Source organism: Balaenoptera borealis, assembly GCF_965194805.1.
Source record: "Balaenoptera borealis genome assembly, chromosome: 14".
Classification (NCBI taxonomy): domain Eukaryota; kingdom Metazoa; phylum Chordata; class Mammalia; order Artiodactyla; family Balaenopteridae; genus Balaenoptera; species Balaenoptera borealis.
Genome location: NC_138875.1, coordinates 23,411,165 through 23,428,620, shown reverse-complemented (window position 1 = coordinate 23,428,620; position 17,456 = coordinate 23,411,165). Strand labels below are relative to the sequence as shown.

General features: G+C 49.1%; 1 protein-coding gene across 1 annotated transcript; it reads right to left on the bottom strand.

The window, feature by feature from the left end:
• Positions 1 to 357: 357 nt before the first annotated feature.
• Positions 358 to 16,413, bottom strand: LOC309611240 (methyl-CpG-binding domain protein 1-like). Its single transcript, XM_082355431.1, is given in 17 exon segments — positions 358 to 1,284; positions 1,286 to 1,316; positions 4,251 to 4,312; positions 4,396 to 4,530; positions 4,882 to 5,019; positions 5,113 to 5,412; positions 5,786 to 5,953; positions 6,553 to 6,621; positions 6,705 to 6,824; positions 7,193 to 7,321; positions 7,415 to 7,561; positions 7,935 to 7,975; positions 8,147 to 8,229; positions 8,315 to 8,481; positions 8,577 to 8,691; positions 14,868 to 15,001; positions 16,249 to 16,413. Coding segments are annotated over 16 exon segments (2,091 nt in total). The 5' UTR covers positions 14,978 to 15,001; positions 16,249 to 16,413; the 3' UTR covers positions 358 to 1,008.
• Positions 16,414 to 17,456: the final 1,043 nt, after the last annotated feature.

Sequence of the window (17,456 nt, the reverse complement as noted above, 5' to 3'; positions counted from 1 at the left end):
GACCCAGCGGAGGCCACGCCCCAGGGCCGCCCAGGCAGGCGGGTGAGGGGCAGCGTCTCCCGAGCCCTGGTGGGAGGACCACGGCCTGGGCGCCGGAGCCCCGTGGCGGGCCTATTCAGTGGGTGGAGGGGCCGGGCCAGGCGCCAAGCCCAGTGAGACAAGGCTTTCAACCAAGTCTCAACCTCCTGGGAAGCCTAAGAGAAGTGATTCACCCAAGGTCCATGGACAGAACCTGACCTTGATCTTGCCACCCGCTATACCACTTTCTCAGAGGCAGTCAATCAACACTTAAGGACCATCAAAGACACTCCCAAAAGAAACACTAAGTGTATAAATCAGTAAATGGGACAATAAAAATCATTTAAAAATAATTTTAAAATAGAACAGCATAGAGATAGAAACTATTTATATTATTTCCAATGCCTATTGTGCCCCAACAAGGTTCACGCAAGGGCTGTCCTTCCAACAGTTTCCTGAATTCTGCATTTTCACCATTAAATTCCACGATAAAGTTGGAAATCCATTCACCATTTGTAAATACATATTGATGTATTTAATAAAACTGCATGGACTATATCTTTTTCATTCCTGAATCCCAGTATTAAGTACAGTGCCTACCATGGGCCAGGTTCTCAATACTTGAATGACACAAAAATAGCCGAGACCAGCAAGTTTTTTCTGGGTGGCCTTGACAGAATTTCTGTACTTGCTGGGGTCACCATGAAATCCATGGTCTTCAGCTTTGCATTTTCAGCAACGCAGCTTTATCAAGTTATCCTTTATCCTCAGTTGAGTAGTGAGACCCTTGGGAGCTGATTCATGGCAGGGTGGCTTTGTAACGTGTCACCTTGACTAGGCTACGTTTCCCAGTACTCCCTTCCCCGTACGCTTCCGGTTAGGATGGGCCACAAGAGACATTTTGCGTGATAACTGGAGGGCAGAAGTGAAGCAGCAGCACACTCGGGAGGTTGGTGCAGGGGCACCAGGCACTGTTGCAGTTCACACATGTCATTTATCTGCTGGCTCACCTCGTTGGTATGGGGCAGCAGTCAGGCCCGCAGCCAGGCCTGCAGCTGCTCCACCTTCCCCAGGATCTTCCTTCGGCTTCTCTAATTCCTGGCCCAGATGCGTATTTAAGTCTGTGACGAAGGGCCCCAGCTTCTTCTGCAGGAAACCCACATCATCGAAGCTGGAGGTGGTGGGAGGCTGACATGGGTGCCGGGCCATCCGCGTGGTTTCCAGCTCGTGCTCGGTGGCGCCAGTGTCTCCTCGGTCTCCCACTCTTTACATCCATCTTCCCTTCCCGATTGCCTGCCCTGCAGACTTCAAGCTCCAGCATTAGATGTAAAAACAACAGCCTTACAGAGACTGTTCAACCAGCTCCCACAACTGCATAAGGTCAAATCCCTACAATAAATCTTTTAACATAATATACATATTTATATGTACATATATACATAAAATCTTTATATTAGTGGTGCTGCTTTTCTGACTGTATCCTCATACACACAATAACCAGACTCTTATCTCATGAATCAGAATGCTATTCAAATAAATTTCACTTAGGACATCACTGTCAAAATACCACTAGAATACTAGGGTTGAGTGGTTGGATCCTGGCGGGGGGAGGGGGGAGCAAAACAGTATCAAGAAAATTATCCAGTCTTGCCTCTGGCTGAAGTAGGCAGGGTGAGGCAAAGGAAGGAGCAGAGGAGGGTGGCAGAGGGCTATATAATGAGTTAAACTAGAGAAAAGTTTAATCTACATCTGAATTATCTAAACCTGCAGGGCTGGGACTAGAGTAAGGCAAGCGAAGCACATAGGCTACAAAATTTGAGGGAGGCATGCACTCAGTCCTGGCACTGTAAAGCTAACTAAGTAATGAATCACAGGTCTAATCTTCTTGGCACTTTATGCAGAATTGGAAAGTGAGGCAGGGCTGAGCCAAGACTGGCCCTTAGGCAGGACTTGAAGCAGGAACTCAGACTCCTAGTAGATAGGGGCTGAGAGCAGAAACCAAGCACAAAGGTCACCAAGGGACAGGCGATTCGAGTTGTGAGGAATGATGAGCCAGGCCAGGAGCTTTACTTCTGAAGACTGCTTTGGCCGAGGACGGGGAGTGACGGTAACAAGCAGCGCCAATAGGGAAAGATGCCCTTTTGGGTTTGAGGGATCCTATCTATGCAGCACCCAAGGCCTGGGAAGAACCCAGTCTCAGGAGGCACGGGTGCTCTGATAAGGTGGCACCATCCACAATGCCTTGGTGCTCCCTAAACCACCCTAAGGGCAGCAGTGTTAAGGGGTTTGTTATAAAGCTTAGAGTAATCCATCTTGTCTTCAAGGTCACTGGAAACTTCCGTTAATATAACATTATTACACACTATTGGATATAGGTTATAGTTTACAGTTTAGTGGCTTAACTTAGGACAAGGCTTTTACAACCTGGGTCTGATTCTAGGCTCTATCAATATTAGCTGTTCGACACTGGACAAGTTATGTAGTTTCTCTGCATCTCAGTTTTCCCGTCTGCAAAAATGGGCAAAACCAATGCCTTTCTAGAAAGATGTTTCTGAGGACTAAACTAGGTCCATGGGAGGAACTCACCAAATAGCAGTTCCTTTCCTCATTTATTCACATTACATTCCCAACTGCTGTCTCCCCGAGGAAATGTTTAGAGACACGGCCAGGTCTCATCCAAATGCATTTAAAATTATTATGATGACGGCTTGTTTAGGCTGAAGGTGGCTTTAATTACATCCGCTCTCCCATCCCAACTCCCCCATCCTTAATATCCACACTTCTTATCACACTCAGGCTCTTGGGATTTGCACCGGTTGGAGCAGATGCACCAACTTTCTACTCTTTTCCTTCCTTTTCTGCTTACTTCCTCTATAAGCTCAAAGTACTGAACAGGCCTGCTCCTCTGGTTTGGTGGTAGGTTTTCCCAGTTCCTACTGACTCCCACACAAGCCCTGGCAATCCATCTATGGTCCAGCCTCTGAGCAGATCAGTGTTGTCTCTCATAAAGTCGGTCTGTAAATATCACCTTGAGTCCTACAGTCTGCAGAAGCCTCCAGTCTACTGCTTTCTAGCTCCAGGTTTTTTAAGGTCCTTGGACCTAGAGAAGAGGGAGCAGGTCTGTATGTTGAATGAGGTTCCCTATGTGCAAAATGGAGCATCACAAACCATTCCCTACTCTTCCATTTCCCCTTAATTTTCCCTTCTCTCTTCTAAAATCTTCCATTACAGACAATGTAGCACATCAAGCACATCATTACCTTCTCTGGTAATATGTAATGACTTCATGCATAGGGGAAGTAAGTCTCCCCAGTTGGATTGTAAGCTCCCTGAAGGCAGAAATCCTGTGTCTCCTGAAGGATAAGCCTTCCAGGGTCATTGATTCACCGCTGTATCTGCCACACTGCAGTGTACCCAGAAGGGCTGCAATCAGTACCTCAGTACTTGCCCAGGTGCAGGTGGAGGAGTCTCTCGCCTGCAGACACTAGTTTGCAGGAACAAAGGAATCCAGGAGTTTAGGCCAACAGGTTTATGTTGCCTGTGTCTGGGGCTCTGTTCAGGGCTGTCAGCAGTTCTGCAGGAGGCAGCATGCCCCTGTCCTCCTCCCACCGTCCCAGTCCTTACAGGCACCTATCCTGCCTTCTACTGCCACGCCTGCAGGGACAGTCCTGTGCAGCAGCTGAAACAGTAAATGACCTCAACGGGCTCTGGAAAGGCTCAAAAAACACAGCCTAACCCCTTCCACAGAGGATACTCCAGTTTTATGTGGACCCAGATCACAAAGCCATCTTAGGACCCAGATCTCCTGCCCACCCACCATTGCCCAGCCCACCCATTCATCTTTTGGAGACTCCACAGGCCTTCAAGACCCCGAATGATGATTTTCTGAATAAGAATTTATATATTAAGCCTGACCTCTGTGGATTTTCTTAGGGATACGGGGACAAGGCTTTCCTTTTCTTTTTCTTTCAAATCTCATCACAGGTCACCAAATCCTCTCCCCCCATCACCTCCCGTAACCCTCCTCAAGAACAGCCCTGACCTGGACCTCAGGAGAAATCTCTAAGGTCCTGTACATACCCCGTCACTGACTGTGACCAGAGCAGTGGTGTGGGGCCTTTACCTCCCACTACACCATGCCAAAACGCTGAGTGTACTTTCAAGACTCAGGGCCCACATCTGACCGGCACCCCACCCCATCCCACCCCCACCCCTCCCTGTGCGGGGCACACCTTGGCAACCAGACTGCTGTGTCCCGGAGGCGGGTTCCACCCAGGCTGAAAATCTCCGTGATCTGGGGAAGAATTAACATCAGGGTCAACATGGCTGGTGGGGCTAAAGCAGGGTCAGAAAGAGTGAGGTGCCCCCAGCACTGACCACGGGCGTGCCAGCCCCTCCTGCCTCCTCCTCTGGGGCCAAGTCAGAGGTGGAGTCATCCTTGTTCTCCTCCTCCTTGTCCTCCTCAGGGTCAGGTGGCTCTTGCTTCACAGGTGGCAGGCCTGGGTCTACTGCCTGGGAGAGGTGGAAAACAGGCAGTTGTCAGAAGGGTAGGGCTGGCCTGAGGAAAGTGTCTCTATCAGCCAACCTGTCACTGTGCTGACAATCCCACTTCTGTCATACTTGAGCACAGAAAAACCATCTCTCTGCCTACAAACCTTTCCCATTCCTCACAGATTTCCATTCTTCTGTTAGCTGGGCAGCAAAGCAGGCAAAACTAGCTGCCTGGGGAGGGTGGGGCACCTGTCAGACAGGCGGGATAATTCTGTGAGAGGCTGTAATCAGCACACCTGTCACTTTGCTCAGAGAACCACCATCATGGCTCACCATCACTCTGCTCACAGACCACCCATCACTGACCCCCACCTTGCTGGGGCAGCCAGGCGGCAATACAGGAGAAGTCAGGATGGCTGTGCCCGGTGTCCAGTCTTCCTGGGCATCCGCCTTCTCTTGCTTCACCTGGGGTAAGGCCACGACCCAACTCAGGCCAGGGCACTGGGCCTCCTGCGTGAAGGAGGATGGCAGCAGACTTGGTCCCAGCTTCCCCACACGAGGCTGGGTGGGGTCGGGAAGGGCAGGATAAGGTGGGACCCTCACCTGTAACAGAGCTGCTGTGGAAGCTGGAGCTGGGCCAGGCACCTGCACGGGACTGCTTGCACCCTCCCGTAAGAACACGAGGTCGGTGCCAGGCGGGGGCAGCACAAAGCCACTGCCTGCTTCCTGCTTCACTGGAGACCGGGCACGGTCTGGTTGGGCCATGGGCGTGGCCAAGGGAGGCTTCGGGGTCTGACCCAGACGGGGCCTTCGAGCAGAGCCAGGCCTCTTTCGACGCGGGTAAGGTGCGGGTGGCCCGGCGCCATCCTCGGACCCTGCCCAGACACTTGGCAGCAGCCGCTTCTGTGAGGAGAGATGGGGTGTTATGGCCGCTGGGTACAATGGCCAACCACACTACCCTGCCCTGATCAATGTGCCTGTGACTCCGCTTCCCCCGCCCCCGTTAATCCCAGCACAGTCTCCTTAGGTATGAGCCCCTCATCACCGAGCCTGCTAGTCTCCTGTTGGCAATGCCAGTGCCACCCAGATTCCTCATTTATCCCAGCACAATGTCTGCTAATTGCTGGCCGAACCCCTTGCCCCACCCACCGCTCCGAAGCGGCAGGACCCATCTGGCCGGTCCCCACCCACCTACCAGGCCGGCCCATCCCTCTCAGGCACCGGGGGGGCCTGACACTGTTCGTCCCGCCCACCTGACCCATCCTGCCGCACCCACCATAGCAAACTGCAGGCACTGGCGCCAACGACACTTCTGGCGCTTCTGGTTGCTGCCCCCGAATTTGGGCTTATCACAGCAGAAGTCGCAGTGGCCACAGTCCATCCGCCGCAGGCAGGCTGCACAGGCCCCACACTTGCGGTTCTGCCGACGGTTCGTGTAAGGCTGCTGGGGAGCAGAGGGACGGGGGACGCTGTCACTAGGACGATCACAATGCTGCCCCTGTTACTCCTCCACTAGCCCCACTGGAGGGAACTGGCTGGACACTGGTCTTAGCCTGACTCCCCACTGGTCACACCTCAGTGTGTGCTAGTCCGGCACCAGGCAGCATCACTGTACCGGACGGCCCGTGATACCATGAGGACTGTGGCTGCTCCAGCACGGTATCCATCGCTCTATCTGCTAGTCCCCCACTAGCTACCAAGACAATGTCTTGGACCCCCGCCTCCAGCAGGATTTTGCTGACACTCCTTCAGCTCCCATCACTGCACCTGCAACATCTGCTCATCCTGCGTGAACTTCAGTCACCGTGCCAGCTTTTCCTCTATTAGTCCCACCAGAGTGCTGGTTCATCCGACATTAGGTACTGTCACTGCACCTGTTGATCCCATATTAGTGCCTACCCCACTGTCTGCTCATCCCACACTAGCACCCATCACTGTGCCTTACTATTCCCTTATTAGGCCCATGGCAGCACGTGCTTCTTTGGGGTTAACCAAGTGCCCTGGGAGAGTCTAGGCTTGTCCAGGTAGGGTGAGGCCACTCACTAGCTCGTCCTCGTCTACACAGTAATAGATGAATTCAGCAGGTGGCGAGGGGGCCAGGGCTCTGGGGTGCTGCAGAGGCAAATGGGGTGGGGTCAGGGCAGGTAGTGGGTGAGGTTACGGTTGTGCCTTCCCCCTGCCCACCAGGGCCTCACCAGCTCTGGAGACTCTGGAGGCTGCGAGGGCGGAAGTGCAGGCGGTGGCTGGGTGCGGGGGGGGCGCCGCCGGGGAGCCACCTTGGAGTCGCAGCCTCCCCTGCGGCGGCCGTGTTTACCCTGAGAGAAAAACAGAAGGACAGTTTAGGCTTGGTGGCACCAGGCAGACACAGGACCACCTGCCTCCCCCGAGGTGTGCAGAAAGCATGCATGTGGGACAGGCAGGCAGAGGGTGGGCCGGGGCACTCACAGCAGGGGGAGCCACAGCTAGGGGAGGGCGTCGTTGACATCGCTGATGGTGGCGGCGGAGGCGGTGTGCAAGGTGCTGGCAGACAGGGGCAGGCGGGGCCGAGGAGGTGAGCACGGGACGGGGGAGAAAAGAAGACATGAGGTGGGCAAGGCCAGGCTGGGAGGAAGCAGCGGCAGCTGTAACAGTAGAATGAGCTCTGCCGTGGCCCACCAGCGCCGGCCCCTCCAGCCTGACTCACCCGCAGGCAACGCCGCTGGACGCACCTCCACTGGCGCCTGAGACCAGGGCGGGGAGGGCGAAGGCAGACTCGACAACGGCCACAGTCCTCTCGGGTCTGACAGCCCCGGCACACTCCACACCCTCGGCTCTGTGGGGGGCCGGAGGTGTGACGCATGGGGCCAGGACTATGAGGGTCAGGAGTGCAGGTGAGCCTCGGGCCCACCCCACCTGCCCGACTCACCCTTTCCACAATCCGGAGGCACCGTCTCCGCTCACACTTGCAGAACAGCCCCGAGGCCACATCGTGGGGCAACTGCAGAAGGCAGGTGGAGCAGGCCCCGCAGTCTTCCGTCACCTGGCAGGCCGCACACTCCCCGCAGCCCACACGCTGCCAGGAATGGGCGGGGCAAGGTCACAGGTCCAGGTAGAGTGGCTCCAGGAGCACTGCCCCTTGTGTGTCTGCTGACCCCACACTGGCCCCCATCATCACATCTGCTCATCCCCCGTTTGTCTCATCACTGTCTGATGACTACTGATTAGCCACCATCACTGAGGCCGTAACGATGTCTACTGTTCCCCTGTGAACCTCGTCACTGTGTCTACTGATTAACTCCCATTACTGTCGGCTGACTGTAGCTAGCTCCCTACAAAATGACTCTTGACACCCTGTGGATCCATCACTGTTCCTTCGGACTCTCACCAGCCCCTATCACATCCTGCTCCCACCGCACACTTGTGAGGAGGAAGCAGGTCGTGCTTACCTTAAACATCCTCTGCTCCCGGTTGAAAGCAATTCTCTGTGCTGCAGGGAGGGAGAGAGTAGAAGAGAAATGTAAAGGGAGCATCAGATACCTGACCTCATGACTGCCTCCGCCCTGACACCTACCATTCAATCTCCAGCCAGACACCTGTGTCCTAGCCTGACGCCAAGCCTGCTCCGGCTCTACCTCCCAGTGCCCCAGGGGCCACTCACCTCGGCAGTCCTTGCACAGAGTCTTGAGCCGCTGCCGTCGGGTTCCATCCCCTGAAAAGCTGATTCCACAGTTCTCACAGCACCTGGGACGGGAAACATGGGCGTGGGGCCGAGTGCAACCCCAACCACAGCCCTCGTGGACCTGGCTCCCTTGAGGCCGACACTCACCCAGGCGCAGGAAGCGAAGCTGGGGCTGTGTCAGCATCAGCCTTGGTCTCATCCCTTGGGGCCTCCTTCCTGACTTCGCTCTTCGGAGGTCCAACCTGACGTTTCTGAGCCTTGGCTGGCCTCGAAGGCTTCTTCCGCTTCCTGCTGGGGATGGCCAAGGAATGGGCCTGGAGATAAGAGCAAGGGCAGGAAGATGTAAGTCAGCGGGTGGGTGTTAGGTGGCTCAGCCACTCCTGCCTGGGTATCGCACACTGTATAGTACCTTGGGGGCTGGATAACACAGGATGCCTTGTTTGAAGTCGAAGAGGGTGAGATCGCACGCAGGGCCCAGGTATCGGGTCAGCTCAACTTTGCTTCGGATCCTATCTCCTGTGGGGCTGGGGGTGGGACAGGATGGGTTGGTACCTAGGCGGAGCCACTGCCACTCCACCCACACCACCCTCCCACTGGGCCGGTGAATAGGCCTGCAGAGCTGGTGGGATACAGGAGGCAGCCTGGGATCAGCCTATGAGCCCCGACCAAGTAACTACCCCAAATAACCCTGAACAGCAGGAAGATAAAAGGCGTATAAATACCAGCAAGTACACAAACAGCAATAAGTCATACAATTGTAAACAGATATGCATGTATTTATAATGTGTGCTACTAGTGGTATTCTATGTAAGTGAAAATAAACACAAATTGGAACACAAATACATTAAATAATGTAACTGTGCTGGCACTACATATTAAATACACAGACAAATAAAGAAAACTTATATAAGACACAAACAAATGTTTCAAATATAGCTGGCCCTTGAACAACACAGGTTTAAACTGTGCAGGTCCACTTATACATAGATTTTTTTCAATAAATATACTGGAAAATTTTTTGGAGATTTGTGACTATTTAAAAAAACTCAATGAACCATGTAGCCTAGAAATATTGAAAAAATTAAGAGAAAGTTAGGTGTGTCATGAATGCATAAAATATATGTAGATACTAGTCTATTTTATCTTTTATCACTGTAAAATATACATAAGTCTATTACAAAAAGTTTAAGCTTATCAAAACTTATTCATCACTCAAACACTTAAAGACCATATGTGGTACCATTCGCAGTCAAGAGAAATGTAAACAAACATAAAGATGCAGTATTATACCATAACTGCATAAAATTAACTGTAGTACATATTGTACTACTATAATCATCTCACAGCCACCTCCTGTTGCTACTGCAGTGAGCTCAAGTGTTGCAAGTACCTGCTTAAAATGCCATGGAAGGCTAATCAGCTCCGAGCGAGCAGTCTGTTTCTCCAGTAAATTGCACATCAGAGTAGAAAGTGACCCCTTGCGGTGGTTCTCATGTCATTTTCATCGCGTTTAGCGCAATACCGTAAACCCTGAATAACACCATGGGACCCATAACAAAGTGTAACTAGTGATGCTGGAAGTGCTCCCAAGAAGCAGAGAAAACTCATAACATTACAAGAAAAAGCCGAATTGCTTGACGTGTACCGTAGATTGAGATCTGCAGCTGTGGTTGCCCTCCAATTCAAGATTAATGAATCCAGTTGTAAGGACTATTGTTAAAAAAAAAAAAAAAAGGAAATTCATGAAGCCGTCGCTGCAGCTACGCCAGCAGCTCAAAAACCTTGTACTTTTTGCAGAATACCTTTTTATCTCGCACTGAAAATGCAGCTCTTATATGGATGCAGGATTGCTATAAGAAAGCCATACCTATAAATTCCAATATAATTCAAGAAAAAATGAAGTCATCGTAATGACAGCTTAAAGCAAAAGGAAGGTGAAGGCTCTAAAGCCGGAGAATCTAATGCCAGCAAAGGATGGTTTGATAATTGTAGAAAGAGGTTTGGCTTTAAAAATGTCAAGATAACAGGAGAAGCGGGTTCTGCCAACCAAGAGGCAGCAGACAAGTTCCCAGACGCCATTAAGAAAATCATTGAGAAGAAAGGATACCTGCCTGAACAAGTTTTTAATGCAGATGAAAGTGCCCTATTCTGCAAAAAAAATATGCCAGAAACGACATTTATTAGTAAGAAAGAGAAGTGAGCAACACGATTTAAGGCTGGAAGGGACAGGCTAACCCTACTGTTTTGTGCAAACGCAGTCAGGTTTATGATCAGGACTGCCCTTATCTATAAAGTTGCTAACCCTAGAGCCTTGAAGGGAAAAGACAGACCCCAGCTGCCAGTCTTTTGGTTGTACAAGAAGGCCTGGACAGCGAGGACCCTTTTTTTAATTGGTTCCATTGATGCTCTGTCCCTGAAGTCAGGAAGTACCCTGCCAGTAAGGGACAGCCTTTAAAGTTCTTTTGATATTGGACCACGCCCCTGCCCACCCAGAACCCCATGAATTCAACACCAAAGGCGGCGAAGTGGTCTACCTGCCCCCAAACACAATGTCTCTAATGCAGCCTCTAGATCAGGGGGTCATAAGGACCTTTAAGGCTCATTACACACAGTACTTTATAGAAAAGACTGTCAACACTATGGAAGAGAACCTTCATAGACAGAACATCATGAAAGTCTGGAAAGATTACACCACTGAAGATGCCATCGTTATAGAAAAGGCTGTGAAAGTCATCAAGCCCAAAACAATAACTGCTGCTGGAGAAAACTGTGTCCAGATGTTGTGCATGACTTCCCAGAATTTACGACCAAGTCAATCAAGGATATCATGAAAGAGATTGTGGATACGGCAAAAAGGGGGGAGGGGGTGAAGGGTTTCAAGATATGGATCTTGGATTCAAGAGCTATCAGACACCACACCAGAGGAATTAACACAAGACGACTTGATGGAGATGAATGCTGCCAAACCAGTGCCAGATGATGAGGAAGAAGACGAAGAAAAAGGAGTGCCAGAAAAAAACTGACATTAGACAATCTAGCAGAAGGGTTCCGATATTCAAGACTACTTTGACTTATTTTACAACACGGACCCTTCTATGATATGGACACTGAAACTAAAGCAAACAGTGGAAGAAAGATTGGTACTGTGTAGAAACATTTTTGGAAAAGTGAAAAAGCAAAAAAGTCAGACAGAAATTACAATGTACTTCTGTAAAGTTACACCAAGTGTTCTGGCCCTCCTGCCTTCCCTTCCACCTTCTCCTTCTTCTGCCTCTGCCACCCTCCTCAGCAAGACCAAACCCCTCCTCTTTCTCTTCCTCCTCAGCCTACTCAACATGAAGATGACAAAGATGAAGACCTTTATGATGATCCACTTCCACTTAACGAACAGTAAATAATCAACAGGCTGTACAGTTAATACTTACCTATCGTGTTGGTGCGTGAGTATCTTTGTGTGAAAACCTAACAACTGTACGGCAAGAACTGTATGAGACATTTCCGTGTCATCATCATCATCGCCCAAGTATTCACCTGTGCGAGACTTGAAGTGGATTGCCTATACTTACACAGGCATAAGGTGAGTGATATTTAATATCAACTTAATAACGTGTTAGTTTTCTTACTGTTTTATAAGTTTGCTTTCAAAGAATTACATTACCATACGGTATGCCTCTCTCTCTGGTAATCAGGGAAACTGCCTATCATCACAGGTAAGTGGTTTTTAAAAATGTAACAATGTTCCCAATACTGTATTATGAATATGATTATAATACTGTATGCCATAAAAATTTTACAATTCATTCATTAGTGTACAGGTGAGGCTACCATGAAGCAATCCATGAAGCAATTGTATCAATTATAGAACCCTACCATAAAGCAATCATATTGCTCCTTCTTAGTTATCAATGCATGAATTGTTATACCTGTAAATAAACGTAAATTTTTCAATTATCTTTTCATTTTTGATGTCTGGTATTAGTAATATGTATAATATCTACAATGTTTTGTATCATATAAGACAATATTGATGTAGGTACTGACAGACAAGCAATTCATCTTGTAAACAGATGATGTAAACTTATGGTATTGATAAATACAGTACAGTACTGTAAATGAACTTTTTCTTCCTTATGATTTTTTGTTTTTGGCTGCGCCGCACGGCTTGCAGGATCTCAGTTCCCCGACCGGGGACTGAACCCAGGCCACAGCAGTGAAAGCCCAGAATCCTAACCACTAGGCCACCAGGGAACTCCCTTATGATTTTCTTAATCACTTCTCTAGCTTATTTTACTGTAAGAATATAGTATATAATATATCATACAAAATACGTAACTATTTATGTTATCGGTAAGGCTTCCAGTCAACAGTAGGCTATTAGTAGTTAATTTTTTTGTTTGTTTGTTTTTGCCGCGCCACATGGCACTCAGGATCTTAGTTCCCCCACCAGGGATCGAACCCATGCCCCTGCAGTGGAAGTGCAGAGTCTTAACCACTGGACTGCCAGGGAAGTCCCCAGTAGTTAAGTTTTTAAGGAATCAAAAGTTATATGTGGATTTTCGACTGCACAGGGGATTGGCACCCCTAATCCCTACATTGTTCAAGGGTCAACTGTACACACATAAATAAGTGTACATATAGATATACATACAAATACATACGTAAACAAATAAATGCAACTACATACAAAACAAAGTATAAGTAACTGATGTTGGGAGACAATGTTCCACAGGTCTCTCACATTTCTACATGTCGTTCAAGAGCAGCACTGACTATCCTTCGTTATGAACTATCTTTTCAAGGATGTGTGTACAGCATCAGCCTTGGAAGATAAGAGATAGGGTGTCCTTCCAGAGCAAAGGGAAGGCATCCTTACTGTCCTAACATTATAAAAGACTGGATTCCTTAAGCGCAAGGTTCCTTTCCTACAACACAACCCAGTGCATGTGTAGGTGCTAATTAATTACCCTCTTCATGTCACCCTGTGGGAACTGCCATTTGGGGAACCGGCGCAATAACGATGACATACTGGATACTGCTAATGCTGTGAGTAATAAACTGTCTTTCATCTCTGAACCAGAAGCCTCATATCTCCTACTAGCATCCACAAAACTGCGACACATTCACTTGCTATCTTGCCTTAATTAGGGTAAAATCTCTGGCCTTTTCAGTTCTTGATCATTGCACTTGTATTTATAAATTTTGAAAGTTTTATAAAAATTGTAAATATGTGGATAAATGTACAACTGATATAAATAAACATAGACATTTAAAAAACACCATATGTTTATTTATAAACATACAAATAAATGTAATTGTAGGTACAATTTTACTATATTCCTCCAAGCAAACAACTTACATACAAAAAAAGTTTAGAAAATTTAATAACTATATCACTAACATATTCTAAAAGACCTTAAATCCTTAAATGTAACTTGTTTATAAAAATGTATTTTCATTTATTTACAGTCAATTCTCATTATTCACAGTAATCTGTTCTCTAAAGTCACCTTGAACACTGAATTAGTGAGTACAGAACCACTGCTCCTAATGGAACTACAGGTTAGGTTCCTGTAAGCCTCTGGTCACATTTTGTTAACTGATCAGTATGTAACATTGTTTTATGTGTGTTTCTGTTTAAAGACACCCTGCTTAATACAGTCCTCTTACAAATAATTAACTGCATGGTCTTTGAATGATTTAAAGCCAGGAGCTTTGGAAGCCATCTGTGTTACATAGGTTCCTTTGTTGATGTAAAATAAGCCAGTCTCATCAGCACTGAAAACCTACTCTTCTACATAACCCTTTTCCTGTATAACACTTATCAGGTGTTTTTTAAATTCTTCCACAGTCTCTTATCTGCAGAACCTGCCTCACCTGCAAATTTAACACTTTTCACGATGTATCACCTTCTGAAACGTGTGAGCCAGCCAGCACTAGCTGAGACAGGCTTAACATTTTCATAACCCTGGGTAACATGACTGTCAATGTCCTTTGCTTTCAGCCTCACAACGCTGTCCACTACACTTTAATCATCATCTCATGGTTTCGCAAACTTAGCCACTTTTCCACCTTTTCCTTAGCTTCATCAGATACTATAGATGTTACTTTAGCACTTTCTGGAGCAGACTCATGTACTAATTGGCAAACTTCCTCTTCTTTTTCTAGATATACTGCCTTTTTGATTTATTAACATTGAACTCACAGCCAACAGCACTGCAACTCATGCCTGAACAAAGCTTATTTAATATGTATTTTCTGCATATTGCACATCACCGACTTCTTGCACTTAGAACACTGGACAGCACTTCAACACTACACTTGGGGGCAACTACAAACAGCAAAATCACCATTAAAAAGTACAAAAATGCAAAAAACAGAACACTAAGTAGACCTCAAAAAGGATACTTGTTTACAGTACAAAAGCTAAAATAAGAAAGCCTAGTACAACCTCGGCTGGGAACACATGCATCAGGTGACTTATTTTTTGCTGCTCTGTGCATATCCACAAATGACCGTGAAAGCACAGTGAGTATGACTTTGGGGGTACAAACAAATTTTAGTAAAAGCAAATTTGCAAACATGGAATCTGCAAATAATAAGGATCAACTGTATATGCATAATTTAACCCCACCCCCTGATTTCACCCTGCCTAACCAAGTTCAGCCCTAACCCCTGACTCTGTCCAAAACCCACCCAGTACCTCTGGTAATAGGTGTCTGAGCGTCCACAGGTGGCACCTGACTTGCGAAAGACCTCACGGCGCTTCCAGCCAGGGCCCAAGGCCGGGCAGTCCAGCCAGTCCTCAGCCATGGGGCCACAAGAAGGAGCAGCGGCCTGCAACATGGAGGGGGCAGTGGGAGAAACTGAGGCTCTAGGGAGGAACATGTTGTGCCCCAGGCCACACACACCCACGGATCTATTAATCCTTGTTTAAGATCTAGGACCTGCCACAAGCAACTGGCCAATACAAGGAAGAGAAAACCCCCATCCCCACTCCATTCTTCCCTGTCTCGGGCCCAGGAGCTTGTCATTCCCCCCCGCTTCTTGACCTGGTAGCCCCATCCTCAACCTAAGGGTCTCCATCCTCAATGCATTCCTCACTCTCAGCGTCCTAATCCCCGATTCCTCCTCAGCCTCAGCTTGAGAGACCTCAGTCCTCCCATCCTCAGCGCAAGAGGCCCCCATACGACTCCTCATCAGACCCAGGTCCCAAACTCTCCCTCAGTATCCTAACCTCCCATTCATTCCCTTTCCTTGACCCAGGAGTCACTAATTTCTCTCTTTCAGCCTTTTAACTCTCCCATTCCTTCCCTGCCTGCTGTCCTCTTATCCTGCTACCTCAGTATTATTGCCTCGACTTCCTCTGTGTCCTCTGCCACAGAGCCCCCAGCTCCTCCATATCCTTGACAGCCTCGCCCACCTTATTTTCCATCTGTCGGTGCTCTAAGCCACAATTTCTTCCCAAGCCCCCAAACCTCCCTATTCCGCTCTTCTGCAGCTAAAAAGTTCCCTTCAGCGTCCTCATCCTCCCATCAGCTTGAGACACCCTGATTTCTCCCTTCTGCGTTTGAACCCCCCCCATCCCATTCCTCTCCTCTTGGGCCAGGATCATGCCATCCCTAACTGTCAGCGCTCTGACCCCCTATTTTTCATCGTCCTCCATATGAGACCCTCGTGCCTCCCTTTCAGCATTCCAACGCATTCCTCCCCGTCATCAGCCTGAGAGCCCCTAATTTCTCCCCTTGAGCGTTCTGAACCCCCATTTCTCTCTCCTTAACCTGAGAGGCCCCGCTATCTGCCCTCAGCGTTCGGATCCTCCCCTATTCCTCTCCGTCCTCGTCCAAGATCCCGACACTTCCACCTGTCAGTCTTCTGAGCCCATTCCTCCCCGTCCTCCCCCTAAATTCCCCCATTACTCCCCTTCAATATTCCGACGCCGCCATTCCTCCCACTCATCGGTCTGAGGGCCCTTCACTGCTCTCCGTCAGCGTTCTGAGCCTCAATTCTTCCCCATTCTCCGCCTGAGCGGTCTCCATTTCCACCCCCACGACTGTCTCACCAGCTCGGCTCCCGGCCGGTACCTTCCACCGCTCTAGGTCCGCTGACCCATGGCGAGGGTCCCGCCTGTGGCTCTCGCCTTGCCCAGCTCCTCTTCTTCCTCCTCCGCAGCCGCTTCCTCCGAAACCGTAGCTGTCTCCGCCACCGCCGCCGCCGTTCGTTGCTCCAGGAACCGGATATCCGCCGCCCAACTCTCGGGCTCCGCCCCCTGGCGGGACGCCTGCGCGCTAATACCCCGCCTGCGCAAGCCCTTAGCGGGGAAGACTCCACGCCTGCGTGTTGAGTCCGGTGCAGGAGCGTGCCCCTTTTGAGGGGACCTGCTGCGCTTGCGCGCCGACGTCCCACTCAGGCTCGCGCCTCATCGGAGACTTGTAGCGCCTGCGCAGCTCGCTTCGCGCCCCTCCGCCCATCTCGTTCTCGCCTGCGCTCTCCAGTCCCAACCTAAGGGGAGGAGGGGGATTGGGGCTGGTCCTGGTCTCTGTTTGGTTGGCGATCTCCACAAGGAGTAACTGGGAGGGAGGAGCGGAGAAGGCTGGGGTCGTGCGAGAACACTCTTCTCGCACGTGTTACCTTGGTCGCGCCTGTGCTCTACCGTTTCTCCTGTCAAGGAAAAAGTAATCAATAGTCGATCTAAAGAAGAAATAGGAAATTTTATTTGAGCCGATTTAAGGATTATAATCTGAAAGACAGTGTTTTGGAAAACTCTGAGGACTGTTCCATCTATTAGAAATGGAAGCCACGGTTATGTACATCTTTGAGACAAAGGATCAAACATCAAAATGGCACTGACATTTTACATTAAGTTAGCCAAAGATGCTGTGTGGCTGAACCACACTGACTCCATTTTTTCAGTTCCATCATAGGCCCACAGTCCTACCCCACTCCCCTTTCTCTGACGGAGCTTTAGCCTACTCAGAAGGAATGCACCGGCACCAGAGAAGTTCTCTATCAACTTTTACCCTTGCCTTAATCTGATATGAAAATTCGAAGAATGCCTTTTGCTGACGTAGATGGTTAATGACTTGTGAGGAATAATAGTCATGAGACCCCTGGGGAGAGAAAAAACCCTGGTTCCCGTTGGCATGGACGTGCTTCTCCCTTAGTAGTGAAACGGAGGGCTAACCTGAGTAGGCCCACCAAATTTAACCTGCCTCACTTGCTTTTAGTTTGCTTTTAGTTGATTTTAAACTAAACTCCCACTAGCTTCCTTATATATTAACACCCCTGACAT